The 18,961-nt window shown below is 40.2% G+C and overlaps 1 protein-coding gene across 1 annotated transcript; it reads left to right on the top strand.

Annotated features, from left to right (window-relative positions):
- Window positions 1-4,263: 4,263 nt before the first annotated feature.
- On the top strand, window positions 4,264-15,864 carry LOC140325769 (regulator of G-protein signaling 9-binding protein-like). The gene is made up of 3 exons (XM_072403784.1): window positions 4,264-4,504; window positions 5,134-5,427; window positions 12,781-15,864. The coding sequence occupies exons 2-3, from the start codon at window positions 5,166-5,168 to the stop codon at window positions 13,308-13,310; spliced, it is 792 nt and encodes a 263-aa protein (XP_072259885.1). The 5' UTR covers window positions 4,264-4,504; window positions 5,134-5,165; the 3' UTR covers window positions 13,311-15,864.
- The last annotated feature ends 3,097 nt before the right edge of the window (window positions 15,865-18,961 follow it).

Below are 18,961 nucleotides of genomic sequence, written 5' to 3'. Positions count from 1 at the left end.
ACATCTTGTGGCAGGTGGGAGGTATTGCAGGGGACAACACCAGGACGGAGTTGAATACAGAAGCCATTGTTGTTTTCTTAATAGTTCTCCCATTTTATACAGTAAAAAAATATATTATGATTTTCCCCTATTCCCCAGCCAGTGTCTAATGTTATTAACATGTATAGAGTTATTCAGATGCTGATATACCCCAGGCCAATTTTATAAACATGTATAGTGTTAATCAGAAGCTTTTATACCCCAGGTAAATGGAGCTCATTCCTCAACCTACATATATGTTTTGCTTTCTTGATTTCTGTGTCAATGTTATAAATTAGGATAAACTCCCTTACAGTGTGATATTGTCATCAGACAAGCCACTTTTACTATGCAATGAGTGCACTCAATAAATCAGGGCCTATGTTTCAGTGCCCGACCCCTCAATCAAGCACCCAGCATTGTGCTGACAGCTTTTATTGTATCTTCATAGCTGACCTTTATTTTTGCGAGCTCACACCTGCTATGCGGTGACATTATGAGGAGAAAGGGTCATGTCACACTAGTGATTCTGTTGTTGGTGACAATTTCATGGTGTCATGATTGCGGTAACTACAGAGAAAACTCTCACCTGCCTTTATGTGTTTCTTTCTTGCTGGACAGATTAACGAGGTGTTCCTTCATTATTAATGGAAATGTTGTCTTCGGGCTTCATGGAGATGCACAGTAACTGTTGGGAAAATGGATCTTCAGTGATCGTTTCCAGCAACAATAGGAATGAACAAGCATTGTATAAGTTTTAACTTTTAACAGTATTTTTATTGCTGTCTGTGCCTTTCACCTTCACTAACAACTCCTCTACAGGGGAGGAGCTGGTACAACTAAGCATAACTGAGGGTAAGGACAGAGTTCAGCTTTAGGTCCCATTTACAGGCAAAGTTCCCCTCCAGTCCTTACCGGCAAAGCGCAGGTTTGCATTAAAATCAATCATGATTAGATTCCTCTACTTACCAGGAGCCTGTCACTCATCCAGAAACCTATGGCCAGTCCTACAAAAACCAAACAAAAAGGTGTCTGCAAAGAAGAAGTAAATACAATTATTTTAGTCTGCACCTTAATACCAGACAGTTACAATATTTATATAGCCACTAAGCCTAATGCACAACTGTTCATGTATTTGGTGAGAGCCTTCAAAATGGTGTGTACTGTAAATTCACGTATTGACTTGAAAATACAATTATAAAAATAATCTTGGTTTATACTTGGGTCATGCCAATAGATGGCGCTGTGTCCTCATGTAAACTCTTGCCCTCTGAGACATTAATAGAGTTTGTTACGGACTTTACACAAAGACACAGTGCCATCCACTGGTGGCCAACAATAATGCGCAAAAAATAATTTAGGAGCAAGTGATCAATCTAAAAGTATAAAATATTTTAACCTGTAAATAGGGGGAAAAAAACGAGTCCATGATTGTGATTTTTTTTGTGAATTATTTTAAAAATAATAATCATAGATGTATTTATTAACATACATTTTAATGCCATTTTTGTTGATTACTTTGTTTTTGAATGTATATACTGTATATCTTTATATATTACACATCTCTGGATTGTGAAGCCAACCTGGCCATGCATAATTAAGGTTATTTTTGTTTTGTATCTTGGAAAGTTACAGTGCCTTTCAAAAGTCTGGCACTACAGGTTACCACTGCAATGCCCATAGTGAACCCCCTTCTATTGCCTTATGAAAATACCCTATAATGTTTTTTTACATACTCTAATGAGCATGTTGTCATACCTTAAAGCAGAAGTAAACTCAAATTACAAAAGGTCACCAGGACAGAGGGTTTTTTGACAGAGGAGACAAGCAAAGTCTCTTTTAGCCAAAAGACCTTTTCCCCCCCTCGTGGTGACTTTTTTGTTTAAACTGCATGGTGCAAGACATAGCGGGCCCATAAGACTCTGCAGCAGGGAACAGTGGATTTTGGGAAACCAATTCAGGTGAATGGTGCTCATTGGCATGGGTTATTCTTTCCTGGTACGGGATTGGTATATACTGAAACTGAATAAATAACTGGGTAATGTAAAACTCCATCTTAAAGTGATATTTTAGTTATAGGGACTCCCTGTTCCCCAAAGGAAGGCATTCAGGTGGACTGATTCCCCAACATCAACCAAGAATGAAAGTATAATTTGTAAGAGGACTGACCTCCTAATATACCAGATGATATTATAATCTGGTTCTCATAGATTGGGAGGGGTCCTACTCTCCTCTTGTGCCATTGTTTGTAACTATCAGTATGTGCAGATTTTTTATCTGTTTTTATTCATTTGTTGTACTGATATGTACTGATATGTTGTGTGATATGTTGGTGCTTTATAAATAAAGATAATAATAATAATGATGATAATTCAGTTCAGTTTTGTCATAATGGGGATTGTAGCTCCACATCTCAACATGAAAGTGCCAGGAAATGATCACTGTCTTGTATTGATGGCAGTGTCACTCGGACGGGAAATCCTTCATTCTGCTGATCATTCAGCTCTGCTGGGACTCAGCAGTAAAAGATTTGGCATTGGACATGTGTAGCTGGGGGGAAAGGGGGTTGTGTACTGGAGAAGTGTGTGTACTGTGTGATGTGATTTATAAGTGTGATGCGTGAGTATTGAGTGTGTACAGGGCGATGTGTGTGTACTGTTTGCTGTGTGTGTACTATGTAATGTACTCGGTGTGTGATGTGTGATGTGATACAAAGGTTGTGATTTATGTACTGTATGTGTGCGGTGCATACTATGTAATGAGCTGAGTGTACTGAGTGTTGTATACTTTATGTAGTGCTGTGTGTTTATTGTGTGATGTGATACGTGATTTTAATGTACAGAGCTGTGTAATATGTTGGCTACTTGTAAATAAAGTTTATTAATAACAATACTGTAAACTGTGTGATGTGACATATGAGATTTGATGTGAGTATGTAATGTGTGTGTACTGTGCTCTGAGTGTTGTTTGCTGGGTGTGATCTGAAGTGTGTACTATGTGATGAGCTAGGTGTACTGTGTGTTGTATTCATGTTGTATGCTGTGTGTGTACCGAGTACTGTGTAATGTAGTGTGTGTGTACTATGGGTGTGTGAGGTGTGTACCATGTAATGAACTGAGTGTACTGTGTGTTGTATCTGTGTGATATGATTTGTGTTCTTGTGTGATGTGACATACAAGATGTGATGTGAGTGATTAGCTGTACTGTGTGTGTGTATTGTGTGATGTGATATGAGATTTAATGTACAGAGCTGTGTAATATGTTGCCTACTTCTATATAAAGTTTTTCAATAACAATATTGTGTACTGTGCGATGTGACATATGAGATGTGATGTGTGTATGTGCTGTATGTGTACTGTATTTTATGTGAGTACTGTTATCTGTGTTTGATGTCCTGTTTGTACAATGTGACGAGCACAGTGTACAGTGTGTTGTATCTGTGTGATATTCTGTGTATTGTGCAGTATATATGTGTGTGTACTGTGTGTGACATGCTGTCTATGTATTGTGTAATACATGTGTGTGATGTGTACTGTGTGTGATATGTTGTATATGTATTGTGTAATACATGTGTGTCATGTGCTGTGTGATATGTTGTGTGTGAACTGTGTAATTCATGTGTGTGATGTGTTGTATGTACTGTGTGTTATATGTTCTGTATGTATTGTGTAATAGGTGTGTGTGATGTTCTGTGTGTGATATGTTGTGTTTGTACTGTGTAATACATGTGTGTGACATGTTGTGTGTGTACTGTGTAATAGGTGTGTGTGCTCTATTGTGTGTGACATTTGTGTGTGTACTGTGTAATACATGTGTCTGATGTGTACTGTGTGTGACATGTTGTGTGGGTACTGTGTACTAGATGTGTGTGATAAGCTGTGTGTGTACTGTGTAATACATGTGTGTGACATGTTGTGTGTGTACTGTGTGATACATGTGTGTGACATGTTGTGTGTGTGTACTGTGTGATACATGTGTGTGATGTGCTGTGTGTGACATGTTGTGTGTGTACTGTGTAATAGGTGTGTGTGATGTATTGTGTGTGTACTGTGTAATACATGTGTGATGTGCTGTGTGTGACTGTTGTGTGTGTACTGTGTAATAGATGTGATGAGCTCTCCGTGCTGTGCCCCGTACCAGGCGGGCAGTGTGTCTCTGCCAGCAGTGTGTGTAGCGGATGCCCCCCGTGCCGTGCCCGTCCCCCATATGGTGATCCCCCCGTGCGCCTCCGCCGCAGCCCCCCTCCCCCTTCTCCCGTCCCCGTGTAGACCGGAGGCGGACCCTGGGCCGGGGCTCTTCCTACACTGGGAAGCGGTCTCCATCCCCGGGGATTCCGGCTCCATGAGACTTTAATCATCCGAGCAGCTGCTTCCTGCCATTATCCTATTACACACAGCACGGGCTGGAGCACTGAGCTCCTCACTAAGCCGCGGCCCACACCGCGATGTGACACCTCCGCCGCCTCACACTCAGCACAGGGGGGCAGGTAAGTTTTTTTGGGGGGGCTGCATGAACAATAGGAGATACATCCTCCATGTAGCTGGGACATTCCAAACACCCGGGCTGGGAATGGGTAGAATTGCCCCTAAAATTTCACCTTGGAGCACAGAGAGCCATGGTTGCCCCTAGCAACCTGCCAGCATCCAGAGCAGAACAAAGCATTGGGTGCCCCTGGTGCAGACATTGCAATGTGATTACTACAGGAAACTGCTTTACTTGTGCCCTGGGCCTGACCAGATGCATATTTTAATCTATAAAGTAAGCCGGGGCAGTATGTAAGTGCAGGTAGGTGCCCTGATAATGGAGGTAAGGGGGAGGTCATCCTGCAGATTAGTGTATGTCACTTCTATATAAATATAGTAAACAGACACGCTGCAAGTCATTGCTCATCATCATTTCCCGCTTCAGACAATACTGATTGATTCCTACAGTACTGAACGATGACTTGCAAAACAAAACCAAAGCAGCTCTTGCTGTGCGCTAAGAGTTAATTGGCATCGCCCAGCCCAGTGCCCACAATCAGGGCTCATTCAATGAGCAGAGTGAATCCAGGACAAAAGCCGTGTGATTCATCCTTGCGAAGGACTGATTGTTTTTTCTGCTCTTTTTGCCCAGGTGCCCCCTACCCATCACAGGACTGGGACAGGATGTCGACGCCTGATGGTGCCTCCCCAGCACCACCGCATTTGCACCCCAGCAGGACACTGACCCTGCGTGGGATTCGCGGGCATGCGGCGGAGAGCAGCGGTCAGGGAACGGTGGCGGACTGCAAGAAAGTTCACAGCTCGCTGAATAAAGTCACCGCATGTTACCGGCAGCTGGTGATGTGTGTTGGGGGCACATCGGACTCCCCTCGGCTACGGGAGGAGCTGGAGGAAAGCAGAAAGAAAGCCTTCGAGCTCAGCACTGGTAGGTGGCCATCATATTTTTGGGGATGTAGTGGGAACATTTTTTATTGTCGGGGTACCCCAGCCCAATTACTTTATAATATATATTTATTATGTGATATGTACCTCTAGTGTGCAACCCCAATATTTAGAATGCCTTCCCAACCCAGCTACCTCTCCTAATTTTCCTTTGCTGATGTAGGGTGGACTTCACCTAATGCATTGAGATTGATTTACTAAAGGAGTAGGTAGTGTTCACTTAGCAAAGGAAGATAAAGTTGTGTTTGCTTTGAGAAGCCAATCATGTGCAAGGAAATTTGAGCAGAATGTTTTCTTGTATATGTTTGGATGATTGACATGAACCTGATGGCCTTCACCTAATACAATGGAATTGATTTACTAAAAAAGTTCGGTGTACTCACTTAGAAAAGGTAGTTAACCTAGTGTTTGCTTTGAGAAGCCAATCATGTACAAGAAAATATGAACAGATTTATATTTACTAGCACATGATTGGATGATAGGCATGAGCCTGTTGATCTTACCTAATACAATGAGATTGATTTACTCAAAGGGTAGGGTGTGTTCACTTAGCAAAGGAATATTGCGTTCACTTTGAGTAGCCATCCTGGTGCTAGGTGTTTGCTTTGAAAAGCCAGTCACATGCAAGGATATTTGAACAGGACATTTTTCTTGCATATGACTGGATAAGTGACAAGAACCTGGTGGACTTCACCTAACACAATATGGTTGATTTACTACAGGAGTAGGGTGTGTTCACTTAGCAAAGGAAGATACAGTTGTATTTGTTTTGAGAAACCAATAATGTGCAAGGAAGTCTAAGCATTTTGTCTTGCACATGATTGGACGATTGTCATAAGCCTGGTGGCCGTTACCTAATGCAGTGGTACTGATTTACTAACCAAGTACCAAAGGATGTGTTCACTTAGCAAATGAGCATTCACATTTGTTCATTATGAGCAGCCATTCAGGTGCAAGGTGTTTGCTTTGAAAAGCCAATCATGCGCAAGGACATTTGAACATGAATTTTTTTTGCAAATGACTGGATGGTTGATGTGAGCCTGGTAGTTTTCACTAAATACAAATAGGTTGATTTACTAGAAGAGTAGGGTTCATTTAGCAAAGGAAAAAAAGACTTTGTTTCCTTTGGGTAGCCAATCATGTACATGATTGGATAATTGTAGTGAACATTCACAGTGCAAAGTGATCAGCCTCCACTTCTTTAGAACTTAACCCCACCATGACACAGTTGTGCCCCAGAGCCAGTCATTAGAAAAGTATGCACTGGGCAGTGCAAACTGCTTTGTGGAACTACTGGTTCTCTTTTGGACTCCATTTCTTTTATGGCCTGCTGTCCCACCACAGTACGAACTTCCCCGATGGTGAGGTGAACTACGGAGCAGAGATACCAAATGGTAGGTAGGTCCCTCATGTATTATAACTCACCAAGGCTGGAGAGGATACACTTTCATCAGTGAAGCTGGGTGATCCAAAAAACCTGGAGTAGATCTGGTCCAGAATGGTCCAGAATTGAAAACATTTGCTAACAAAACAAGAAATAACTTGGAAAATCCAATCCAGGTTTGCTGGATCATCCAGCTTCACTGATGAAAATGTATCCTCTCCAGCCTTGATGAGCTTTAATAAATTAGGGCCAGAGTGTCAGCCTTTGCGTGTGGAGATGGGCAGCAGGGTGGCTCAGAGGTTAGCATTCTGGTCTTTGCAGCGCTGGGTCCCAGGTTTAAATCTCGGCCAGGAAACTATCTGCATGGAGTTTGCAGGCTCTCCCCATGTTCGTGTGAGGTTTCCACTGGGTACTCCGGTTTAGATTGATTGGCTTCCTCCCAAAATTGACTTTAGGCTGTATTAAGGACATATGACTGTGGTAGGAGCATTAGATTGTGAGCCCCTTTGATGGACAGCCAGTGATATGATTAAGAACTTTGTACAGAGCTGTGTAATATGTCAGTGCTATATAAATACTGTGTAATAAAAATAATAATGGAGCCTTGGAAGGATTGGGGCCTCCTGGGTCAATGTTTCTCCTTCGGGTTTGTACTGATGTGTCACCAAGCACAAAAATATCAACAATTCATATTATCAGTCCTTGTATGTGTTGTCTTCATAAGATTGTGACAACATTTACCCCCAGTACTGAATCTATGGAAAAGCAGGTACAGATCACTTTCTCCTTTCTTCTCCAGATGGGCCTGATTTATTAAAGCTCTCCAGAGCTGGAGAGGATACACTTTCATCAGTGAATCTGGGTTATCCAGCAAACCTGGAATAGTTTTGGTCCAGGATTCAAAACATTTGCTAGCAGTTAGCAAAATATTTTGAAGAACTCCATTCCAGGTTTGCTGGATCACCTACATTCACTGGTGAAAGTGTATCCTCTCCAGCTTTGGAGAGCTTTAGTAAATCAAGGTCCATGTAGGTGATGGGACAGGACTGGGAACATGGCTTCCGATAACACTACAGGATCAACAATGGCCAATTGCCATGTTTGTGGTTTGGATCTTAGACTTTCATCAAGCTATTTCAGGGGGGGGAACAGTAAGTGGGTGGTCTTTTTTTCTGCCCTGGCAAACCTTTACCAGGTTCTTGGTCCTACTTTGGCTTTGCAGTTTCCATATATGCTACTTTGCTACTAACGTTAACTCAGCACTCCTCAAGAACTAACGTCTGAGATCCTTTGTACCCTGTTTTTGATTGCCGCCCCAAGTTTGTAAAGATTCTGCTGTACTTCAAGGCCGCTAGTAATTCAAGGACTGTAGGTCCTACACCCAACTTCTTGGATGTATCCCCACTGGCCATTTATACAACACACAGTTCTCTGCTTTATTTTTGAATGGCAAGGAGGGGAGCGAGGTGAGGAAATGATTTTGTTCGTGGGTGTGTGAGACCTATGAGATTACTACTGGCCTGGTAGTTCTCTGTACTCTGAAGCTGCGGGAGGGGTGGGGGCAAACAAAAAGATTTAAAGAATTTTTAAAATTGGTGGACGTTGTGTTTGAGCAAGAGGGATCTGCTTCCCTGGAAGGTTATTGTGCTCAAGGATATTTCAGAGAATTCTGTAGTTGTCTAACTAGTCAAGATATTAGGTAAGTCACAGGTTAGTTTGCATGGTCCCCTATGAACCCCACATGCCCTTTCACCCCTTGGGCTCTTTTAGCTTTAGATTGAAAGAGTAGAAGCCCAATGTATGCTGCAAGTTGGTTGTTACTTACACAGGTATTAGAACTTCCTGCCTACACACGACCGCCATGAGGTATTATGATGAGTCTCCTAGCAGTTTTTTTTTTTACCCAAATTGGGTAATTACTGCTTATGGCCTGTTGGGAGGCAGGGGGGGATTTTTCACTTTCAGCCTTGGAGAGGTGAGCTGAAACCATAATTATTGGAATATTTGTCCCCATTGGATTTTTTACCCTCTGCTAGAATATTGGATTTTCCCGCATTTTGTATTTTAGGGGTCAGTAGGATGAATAGAGAGCAACCAAAACTTGACAGAAGGCCCAAAAATTTTCTGAATGGGCCAAAACTAAAACAAAATGTTTTGCCTTTGAGTATACTTTAAGTGGACCTGTTATTTTTCACTTTTTGCCCAAGTGACAAAGTATGGTAACTACAAGATGCACATAAGTGATTGTGCAGGACAGTTCAGGTTTTTTTTTTTGAGAGTTGGTCTGTCCCCTCTAATAACCAATCACGGGGGTCTCTGCAGAGGTCTTTGCAACGTCCTAATCCAGTAGTACTGGTTGCTTATAGTCCATCCTGCAAAGTTGAACCTGTGACTTTGTATGATCCAAGGTGTATTTTATAAATATAAAACTATATTACAAGTTCCATCCATGCTGCCTAGTTTGGAATGTATGCTGGGCTACCTTATAAGAAAGCCTAGCACTATCAATATGATTTAAAAAAGTTAAATTACTACTCCTTGTTTACTGTCATGTTTATTGCTAGGTCAATAGCTGCTGAGCCATTAGTTGTTTTGATATGCCTAAAGCAGGTCAGTATGAAATATTATTACGCAATATTTCATAATTATCCAAATCAATAAATAAATAGATTGTAAGAAATAATTTAATGTACTCTGAAAGGTTTACTATTGGTCTTGTACTTTGGTAGTCATGTGATTGGACTCTCATAGCTGTACATATTCAATGTGAGATCCAGAGCACTCAGACATGGACTGGGGTGGGGAGCAGGAAGGCCGTTTGTCCCCCTTTCAAGCTTTGGGGCAATGAGGTTAATCTGAAAATGCTGATTGTAGCTGTGAAGGCGAGCTGAGCCCATCACCTCTTTTGAGGCGAGATTTATGAGCAAATTGGAGAGCTGGTGCCGGGGAGGCTCCAATCTCAATAGCAGACAGCAGCTCCAAGTTTGTAGAGAGTTGGCAACGCTAAAGTTTGACGCCAACAGTTAAAGAGGTCCTCAATCTACATGGAGTGTGGAAAGATTAGCGGAGAGACACACCAGACCAGAGACAAATGCCTTGCCCCTGCCTGGATTTTTTAGGCACAGCTTCCAACATTCAGGTTCATTTCAAAGTTCAAATAAACCACAAAAAATTTCCTACCTATTGCTCTGTGAAATATATTATTGCTAGCTTTGTTATCTGATATGCACAGAAACAAAACTGTTGCCCTCCTGATAAATGTAAAGCTGTCCTTATTCCTATGTGTTATCTCCTGGTGGAGAATCTTCCAGGTCCATGTGTTTCAATGGCAACAAGGAATGTTTTAGTAAAAGTGAGATTCACTACTTTAAAAAAAGCCCCAAAGATTCCATTTAGACCTCCAACTTTTTCCTAAGGATCATAGGATGGTGAGGTGGATGGTGTGGCCTTGACGTGTCTTGTCACCTTTTGTTGGCCACGAGTGCTTCCACCTATTAGCAGGTATTATTTTGTATGTGCAGGGATGGAACATGGGTGAATGAATGCTCACTTGCATGCTTTTGTTTTATTTGCCTTGACATGGGGTGTTTCTCCACTAGGGATCAGTGGAACTCAGGATTCCTTCAAAGGCTGCTGATGGTTCCTTGAATCATTGCCATTTATTTGTTACCATTGACACCAAAGATCCTCCTGGATAGCAATAAAAGAAGCATTCTTTCCAATGATTACCATGTTAATGTACTGTGAACTCTGGATATAATCATTATAGTAGGGAAAGGCTGCCTTGGGGTGTCTACAGTGAGATAATGGAAACATTCAGAAACACAAATCTAGTGATAGTTAAGTTATACTTTATCTTAAAAATTCACTAAATCTCTCATAAGCATTCCCTGACTTTACAGTATCGGTTCCATTACACAATACATAGCTTACATTTATACATTTTTAAACACAGGATACAGAAAGTTTGTTTATGACTATCCAGGGTGGATTTTACTTATTCCAGGGATCTCATCTTAGCTGCAAGGTTTACATTACACCCCTGCTATATGTATATGGCTTCGATCACACTGTCACTATATATTTATTTAAAGCTTGAAACAATAAATAAATCCTCAAAGACAAATTTGTTTAATTTCTACTACTAAAACAGTTTGTAAAAATAATTATTTACATAAAAAGTAATAAAATCTGAATAAAAACATTTGCAGCTGATCATGAAGCAGTGTTACAAGTCTTTTGATGATTTATGAGTGGAAAAAGACAGAGCACTTGCTTTCACAGCACACAATGTCATGCATGTTAATGCATTTTCCAGCACTCTCAAAATAAATGGCATTCTTAAAATCCAGTGTTCTCAGTGGGGCCCATGCTTTTTTGCATGCATGTGCAGTTTAAGACAAGGTACGGGAACATATGCACAGTGCAATGTGGTTCAGATAGGAATCAGTATAGATATGGAGAAAATACTTTAAAACCTAAAACTTTAAAATGAGGTGATGTATGTTTTTTTATATTTCTACTTGGAACGAACTATGACAGTCAGATAAGTCACAGGCAATACTATAACATATCTACCATACCTTCCCATATATAGGTACTGTCATCTATGCAGACTGTGCACTCAAGATGTGTACAGAAACCTTCAAGAATAATACATCTACAAAGGATGAGAGATAAAGCAGTATTAGGGGAAAGAACATTAAAGAAAATATACACCAGGGGTGTCAAACTCAAATACACAGTGAGCCAAAATTAAAAACTTAGACAAAGTCGTGGCACTGCTACTACAATTCCCTGCGTCTATAAAACAGTCCAATGCGGGGCCACACATAGGCAGAGAGGCCCCTGGTCTATAGACGCGAGTGATGCCGCTACTACATTTCCTGGCATTACTTGCGTCTATAAAACAGTCCAATGCGGGGCCACGTATAGGCAGAGAGGCCACTGGTCTATAGACGCGAGTGATGCCGGGAATTGTAGTAGCGACGCTATTTAAATGTACAGGCAGGCCAGCTGCAATTCATATTTAGGATTCCTTTGGGTACCAAAAAAAAGGCATTGCGGGCCAGATTTTGACACCCCTGATCCACGCCTGAGTGGAGCAACTAAATGGTGGTTGAAACGGACTTTGGGAGAGCAGCAGCTCTAAGATACAACCTAGGATGAAACAATGGTGATAATGGCATTTTATAGAATAAATATATATTATATACATATATATTTTATAATATATTATATATGCTATACAGCACTTTACCAAACTAAATGGTTTTCATTTACGGTTTAGATTTACTATATGTGTGTTGACCACAAGCCAAGGTGGCAAGATAGAAGGCTAAGAAATTTTTGCTATTTGTTAGTAAATGTTTTAAATCCTGGACCAGATTCATTCCTGGTTTGCTGGATCACCCAGCTTCACTGATAAAAGTGTATCCTCTCCAGCTTTGGAGAGCTTTAATAAATCAGGCCCATTGTAGCTACAGGTTTCATTGATGACCATCAGGTCCTGGTTGGAAGGATGACTCTTAGTGTACAAACTGCAAAACAGAGTTGTATGACTCAGAAACCCCATGCTGGGCCACTGCCTTGTGACTGCACAAGCTTCACTCAAAACCTGTAGAAATAGACATATTAGATGTTGGAGCATTCCTATACATGTTTACATGCTGTATCCCTTCAAAAAGTTGCAAATAAGGAAAAATCCTTGATCTTATTAAAAAAAAAAAAATACACAGTAAATGTCCAGCTTCCAATTCCAAGGCTCCCAGGAGCCTTCACACAAATGATGCAGGAGTATCGGTTATCGGTTGTTAGCTTTCTTGTCATCTCCTACTTTCTCTTATAGGTTTAATTCAGGGAAATTAAAAAACTATAAAACATTTAAAATGTTTATATTTATGTGTATAACCCAGAACTATTCTTACTTACACACTTATGTGTCTTATACAGATCTAAGTAACACACTGATGGTCTTGCTGATGGAACAAGAAGTCAATCAGCAGGACAGGGTGGAGCTCGAACGAACCTGGGTACTCTTCCTTTCCACTCTAGAGCTTTTCCAGCAGGACTTATGTAAAGCTCATCATCTTTGCCAACTCTTTCCTTTGCATGGTCGGCGCAAGAGACTGGTCAATACTGGGGTCATTGGTAAAACCTCAGAGGTGGCCTTCAGGGCTCGCAACATCAAGTCACCAAGCACAAGAATAAAAGAAAATCCACAACGGTCGGAACGGCCTTGTTCCCCAGACCTGGCTGATCAGATCGAACATGTGGAAAGAATGCTACACGACATGCAGATGAAAGTCAGCATTCCAGTTTGGACAGTAGAGGCCACAGAGGAGGCTTGGGCAGAAATCAGCTCAACCTGCGATCTGGATGACTGCTCCGATAATGAGATCCTGGCAGGGGAAGACATTTCTAGTAGAGGATGTTGTGCCCAGAGGCAATCTCTAACTCGACCTTTGTGTATGGTCTCATAAATGAACAATTGTACTTTAATTAAAGAACAAAAGCTGCACTGCATAGCTCCGAAAGGTGAATGGAAAAGGGAAAATCAGAAAATTTCTGAATAATTTAGTACAGTTGAGAATACACAGAGACCACCTAAAACAAAAGGTTGAAATATACAAATGGTGAAGAGGTAACATGAGAGAAGAGTTTCTGTATTGCAGTATAATTTGCTACAAAATATGTACTTCAGACTGGTTTGTGCATTATCAGTGGTCTTAACTGGCTGGATGATCAGCTGTCCACTGCCACATATCCTCAGGTATTGACACTCACTGGCATTCAAGACTGTGACCCCAAATGTCATGGACTAAATATAAGGCATTGCCACTGTTTCGGGGGTAGAGGGTAAAAGGGACTTCAGCTATATCCTGTGGGGAAGCAGGAGCTCAGCTGTGCTGGTTTGATACTGAAATGATAGTTATGACAAGAGAATCAAAGAGGTCAGGACTCTTAGCTGGGGACAATCAACAAAGACTTACATTGGATGTTACATGCTATTGTTATATGCAGCACTTCGAAAGAGCATAATCACCAAAACCTTGAACTCATTTTGTTTTTTGTTTTTTTATTCATAGCAAGCTGAGTAATTGAATCCATTATGAGACCTGCATGGAGTCTTGTTCAGGGTCTAAGTTAACACTTCCAGGAAGCCACAGACTTTTTTCTCCGTCTTTATCCATTATCCAGTATTTGGTCTTTCTATTTCATGTAAAACCTTTATGTGGATATCATCAATACAACTACTGTATCATAACTGTACATCAATGTTGTACTATGTGGGTTTTCTAATTTCATTACCTTAGTGTAGTGACAAATGGTGGTTTGGGTTCCATGTTATCATTATGTGCCGATAATCAAAGCATGAAGAAGCCCTGGCATGTTGGCTTTTCAGGATGGATTTATTTTTAGGGTATGACAACATTGCATTAAGTCACTGGTAAGCTCACGTTATTTATCTCACAACGAATATTACAAGTCAGGAATTTACGCAATTCACCTGACACAAATCCCTGTGGTAAGACTGAAAATATTTAAACAATTTTTACATCTGAAACTGTTCTGGAAAAGGATTTATTGGGTCCAACTTTCACATTTATCCAGTTCTGTTCACAAAAGTCAAAATGTAATCATTATTATTTCTTGTGTAATGATAAAACATTCCTTAATACAAACCAAAATCTGTTATCTTTCAAAATGTTATAAGATAGCAACCCCACAAAGTTTTACTAAAGGTGGCTACACCAATAGTAAACGTCTCCTGGTTATTATTGGCATAAGCATAAGCACACCATGGCATTTTTGGGCCTAATGACTGACTGCTGGGAAACGGAGTGCGCCCAATATCAAAAATCATTTCTGTTGTTACCATGGGTTTGATTTTAAGCTCAGTTCCAGACATCATTTTTAGCACTAGGGAGATTTTTTTTTACTTCCTGTGTGGTGATTGTTGCAGAAAGTGGAGAGACATGTCTCCAATACAAAACCATTGTAGAAATGTAAAGGAAATTTAGATCCTCTGAAAAGGAACAGAAACTGTTTTAAGCTGGGTTGGTTACCCAAAACTCCCCTTGTGTCTTGGTGTGACACCCCTTCCCCAGCTTTCCTTAAAAGCTTTAGGATTCCCCAGCCAGGGATTACACAGTCATGAGAACTTCCTACCTCAGTGCTCCCATGTGATAGCACCGGAGATTTGAAAGTTCCAGGTATTTTCATCAGTCCTCATAACAAGGAAGTGAATGTTAAGTGAGTATGTGCTGCTGGGGAGAGGGGTATTGCTTTTTCCTATATGAGAAGTTTTAAAGTGCACCTGTCATCAATTTAAAGTCTAAATTGGCTGAAGAACTAAAGCGCAAATTGTGATTTTTAGCTGACTTTTCCCCTCCTGCAACTTTGTATTGACCCATTACTATGGTGGGCATCCTTGTAGACCAACAGGAAGATGCAGGAGGTAGCTGGTGAACTCAAGGCACCTCCAGAAATGTTAGCATTACCATACTAAACTTCCCAAGCTGTCTGAGCTCTCCAGAAGGCAAAAAACAGAAGCTTGTTGGTGAATTGTGGACACAATTTGTGACCATCAGGACATTCTTGCTGATTCTTCATGATTTTCATTGTTTTTTCGGATAGACATCTCAGATTATGTGTATTTTTCTTTTATGTCAGCTACAAAATAAATGAACAATTCCACATATTGGTCTATCACTACGTACTGGAAGGTTTCTTTATCGGAGTCTATAGATACCCACAACAGTTAAGAAACTTCTTTGCAGCATTGGCTTTAAAACCTTGCCTGGCATTAGAGAACATATGAACTGTTTTTTAGTGATTGGAATTTTCAGTGAACTAAGATTTATTTCTTTTCTTTTTGTGACTTTAGTGTGCTACATACAACTCCTCCAACAGCGGCCATAAATGTAACATGTGTCTGTCGTTACAGCATATTAATTTGTAAGTACCAAATCTTGATGTGGTGTACCTCTTCCAAACATTTTTATTCACAAATAAAAATTCATTCATGTCAAATATTTTTTTTCTCCTTGTATGTATTTGGTGCCATTAGCCTACCTCTTTTATTCATTGTTTTTCAGTTTTTACAATCTTGAAGGCTCAGCATTAGACATTAGCATTACCTAGGGTGGTCTCCATGCAAATGTGATCTGCCTAGGAATGCCCACTCCATAAGAGTATTTTGATATTTGTACAACTCTTTCCTAAATCCAGCCCACTGCTTACATCAATGATGAGAGCTCTTAAAGAAATACAGGGACAGGGTGCTGTGATGTTGTTACGGAGCTAGCTCCTGCCAACTAAGGCTACGTATGCACATAAGATGATTCTTGTCCGATAATCGCCCGATAAACTGGTGTACTGGTGTCAACCAGACGACCATACTGGCCGATCCACAGACAACGACCAATCCTATTGATAGTGAAGAGGAGAGCGCAGCGGGGTGCCACTCTCCATAGAGCAGCATTGTATGAACAGCACTCATTCATGCATCATGCAGTCTTTTATCGTTGGAAAGGATCTTTAACATTTATGCAGCCTTAGTTTTATCATCACAGAGCCTAATATAAAGGGTATGAAATAAAATGGAGCGATTTATGTGTAAAATATAAGTAGCTTAAACAACATCATGAAAGCAGCTGCAAGACTCACTCAAGAGCAAGAGGTAGGAGTCTGCATTGCGGTTTGCCATGTATTGCACTCAGTAGGAGTGGAGTGTTTTCTTAACAATAGTGAACAACCCCATATGCCTTTTTTTTATTTATTTATTTTTTTTTACACCTGAACACACAGTAAGGCTGGATACACACATGCAATAATAATTGTTTTGGAAAGGATTTTTCACAATCCTTTCCAACGCCAAGAATGCACAATGCTCTAAAAAAGGCTCCAAAACTTAACACTTAAATCCTTGCTGACCATAGACTATAATTTTCAAACTTATATTAGGACAATTTTAGTGTGCAGATAACTGAAGTCATCCTCAAATTAGTCAGCTGGCTTGAAAATAGACCTTGTCGATTTGTAAGTGCTGCTGTGTAGGGATTTGGGCAGATAAACTTCCTTGGGATTCAATTAAATCCATTAGCATTAGGCAGATGAAAAAAATAGGCATACATTGATTTTAGGGAAAACATCCCAAGAGATGATGCTTTCGACATTAACATTAAGCTAATTCACATACGGAGTCGTTTTATTCACTAGGGACAGATTGCCCATTATGTATACTAAATCAATATGGTTAGAACACCGTATGTAAGATGGAGTACTAACAAAGGGAATTAGTGCATGCTTTTACATAATGCAGTGTGCTAGGCATGTAAAGTAAATATAATCTGGATCTTGTATATACTTGCTAAAATATGTATACACCCAGTTTTGTCAGCCAGTTTTTGGAATTCAGTCTGCTATACACTCTGGTGCATATCCCACATCATGTGACTAGCCGAAGCATGAACAGGAGCACACGTCTGATATCATCACAGTATATCCCAGGGAGAAGTACTAATCCACGGGTCCCCAAATGTATTTATTTTTTTTTAACAGGGCAGGTCACTGCCTATCCGACTGTTTAGGGGAATTGACATAAGGTCAGGGAAGGGTGGATATAGCGCCTGTTTCAATTTAAAGCCCCTGTGACAGCAGTAGGTAATATCCAGGCGTCAGTGGAAGAAATGGTTTATATCAATGGTGGGTAGAATGTAGCCCAATAACATGGTCAGTGGCACATACCTTTGTGTCCCCATTATATTAGATATGGAAAGATCACTTTTAGGACTATACAGTTACTACTGGGAAGTTAATTTCCTAAAGTATGTAAAAGTATTGGAAGCATAGCTTCTCCTCATACACAGAAAGCATTATTTTCCTAGAAATAATATTGGAATGGTAAAAACAAAAAAAATGGTAGAAACATTTGTATTAGTTAAACCCAACATGTTTCCAGTTCACATAAGAGAACTAATTCACAAGGTCTGTCTTGAGCAAACAAAAAATATTCTTCAGAAGTACTAAATGAGCTTTATAATAATCCCTTACTAGTATGCAGACTGTAAAGTAATTCCACGGCACCTGGCCTTTTTTCAACTTTAAAGATCAATTAAATTCACTTTGTAAAAAAAAAAAAAAAAAAAAAAAAAAAAAAATGCAGACAAGTTTTAACCATTCCCCCTCTGTCTAGAATGGACAGTATTTTCAATAAGTGAATGATGCTTTTGAGATTAACAATAAGCTAATTCACATACGGAGTCCTTTTATTCACTAGGTACAGATTGCCCTATTTCAATGGAAATTACATTCAATTCTGCAGGTGACCTCCTTGCAAGTGAACTGTGGGATTTGTTTTTTAACTTGTTCTTAAAATGCCATTTTAACTTGTTATCCCACCTATACAAAATATGCAATGTAAGGACTGCAAAGAATATCCCGATCATTTTATTCATCTGGTTTCCGATGTGAATTACCTTCAGTAGCAGCAAGAATTACTCTTTAGAGGAAATTCATCACAGATCAATATTGAGGAATTGATCGACATTGCCACTGGCTTCCTGCTAGTTGTAAAACAAATTTAATAACGCATCACTGCTCCAGGGCCAGCGAGGAACCTCAACAAATTCAATGGCAGTTCACATGAGAATCTTTGAAGTAGGTAGACCCGAAATTAGTTTGAGCAGGACAGTAAAGGTAAATTAGGGATTACACAGTTGTCACTACTACTTTTGAAGGCATCTTCATTGCACATATATTCTGACAAAGCTTTGTTATTCTAAATTTTGCCCCCCTTTGAAGTTGCAATATGCAGCCATCATATATTCAGATAGGTAGAAATGGTGCAGTGACTTAAGATGCAACTCATCTTAGCAATGACCATCAGTTTGGACCTACCCAGCACAATCCACATTGCAGTGAATACCAAATCTAGGTGGGCTTCTACAACCTGTGGGGTACAAGGGCTGTTTATACACAGCTGCTGCGATGAACAACATATTCAGGAAAATGCATTTATGTAGCACACCTGCATACAAATGTAAGGGGTGGGGTGCGATACAAAACCAGAAATGTGAAGATGCCATTTCTGAATATTAGTCGCCTATCCTGATATTATCTACTGACA

Source organism: Pyxicephalus adspersus, chromosome 3 (genome assembly GCF_032062135.1).
Source record: "Pyxicephalus adspersus chromosome 3, UCB_Pads_2.0, whole genome shotgun sequence".
Lineage (NCBI taxonomy): Eukaryota > Metazoa > Chordata > Amphibia > Anura > Pyxicephalidae > Pyxicephalus > Pyxicephalus adspersus.
Note: the sequence above shows the minus strand (reverse complement) of the source record. Positions and strands in the feature narration are given on the sequence as shown.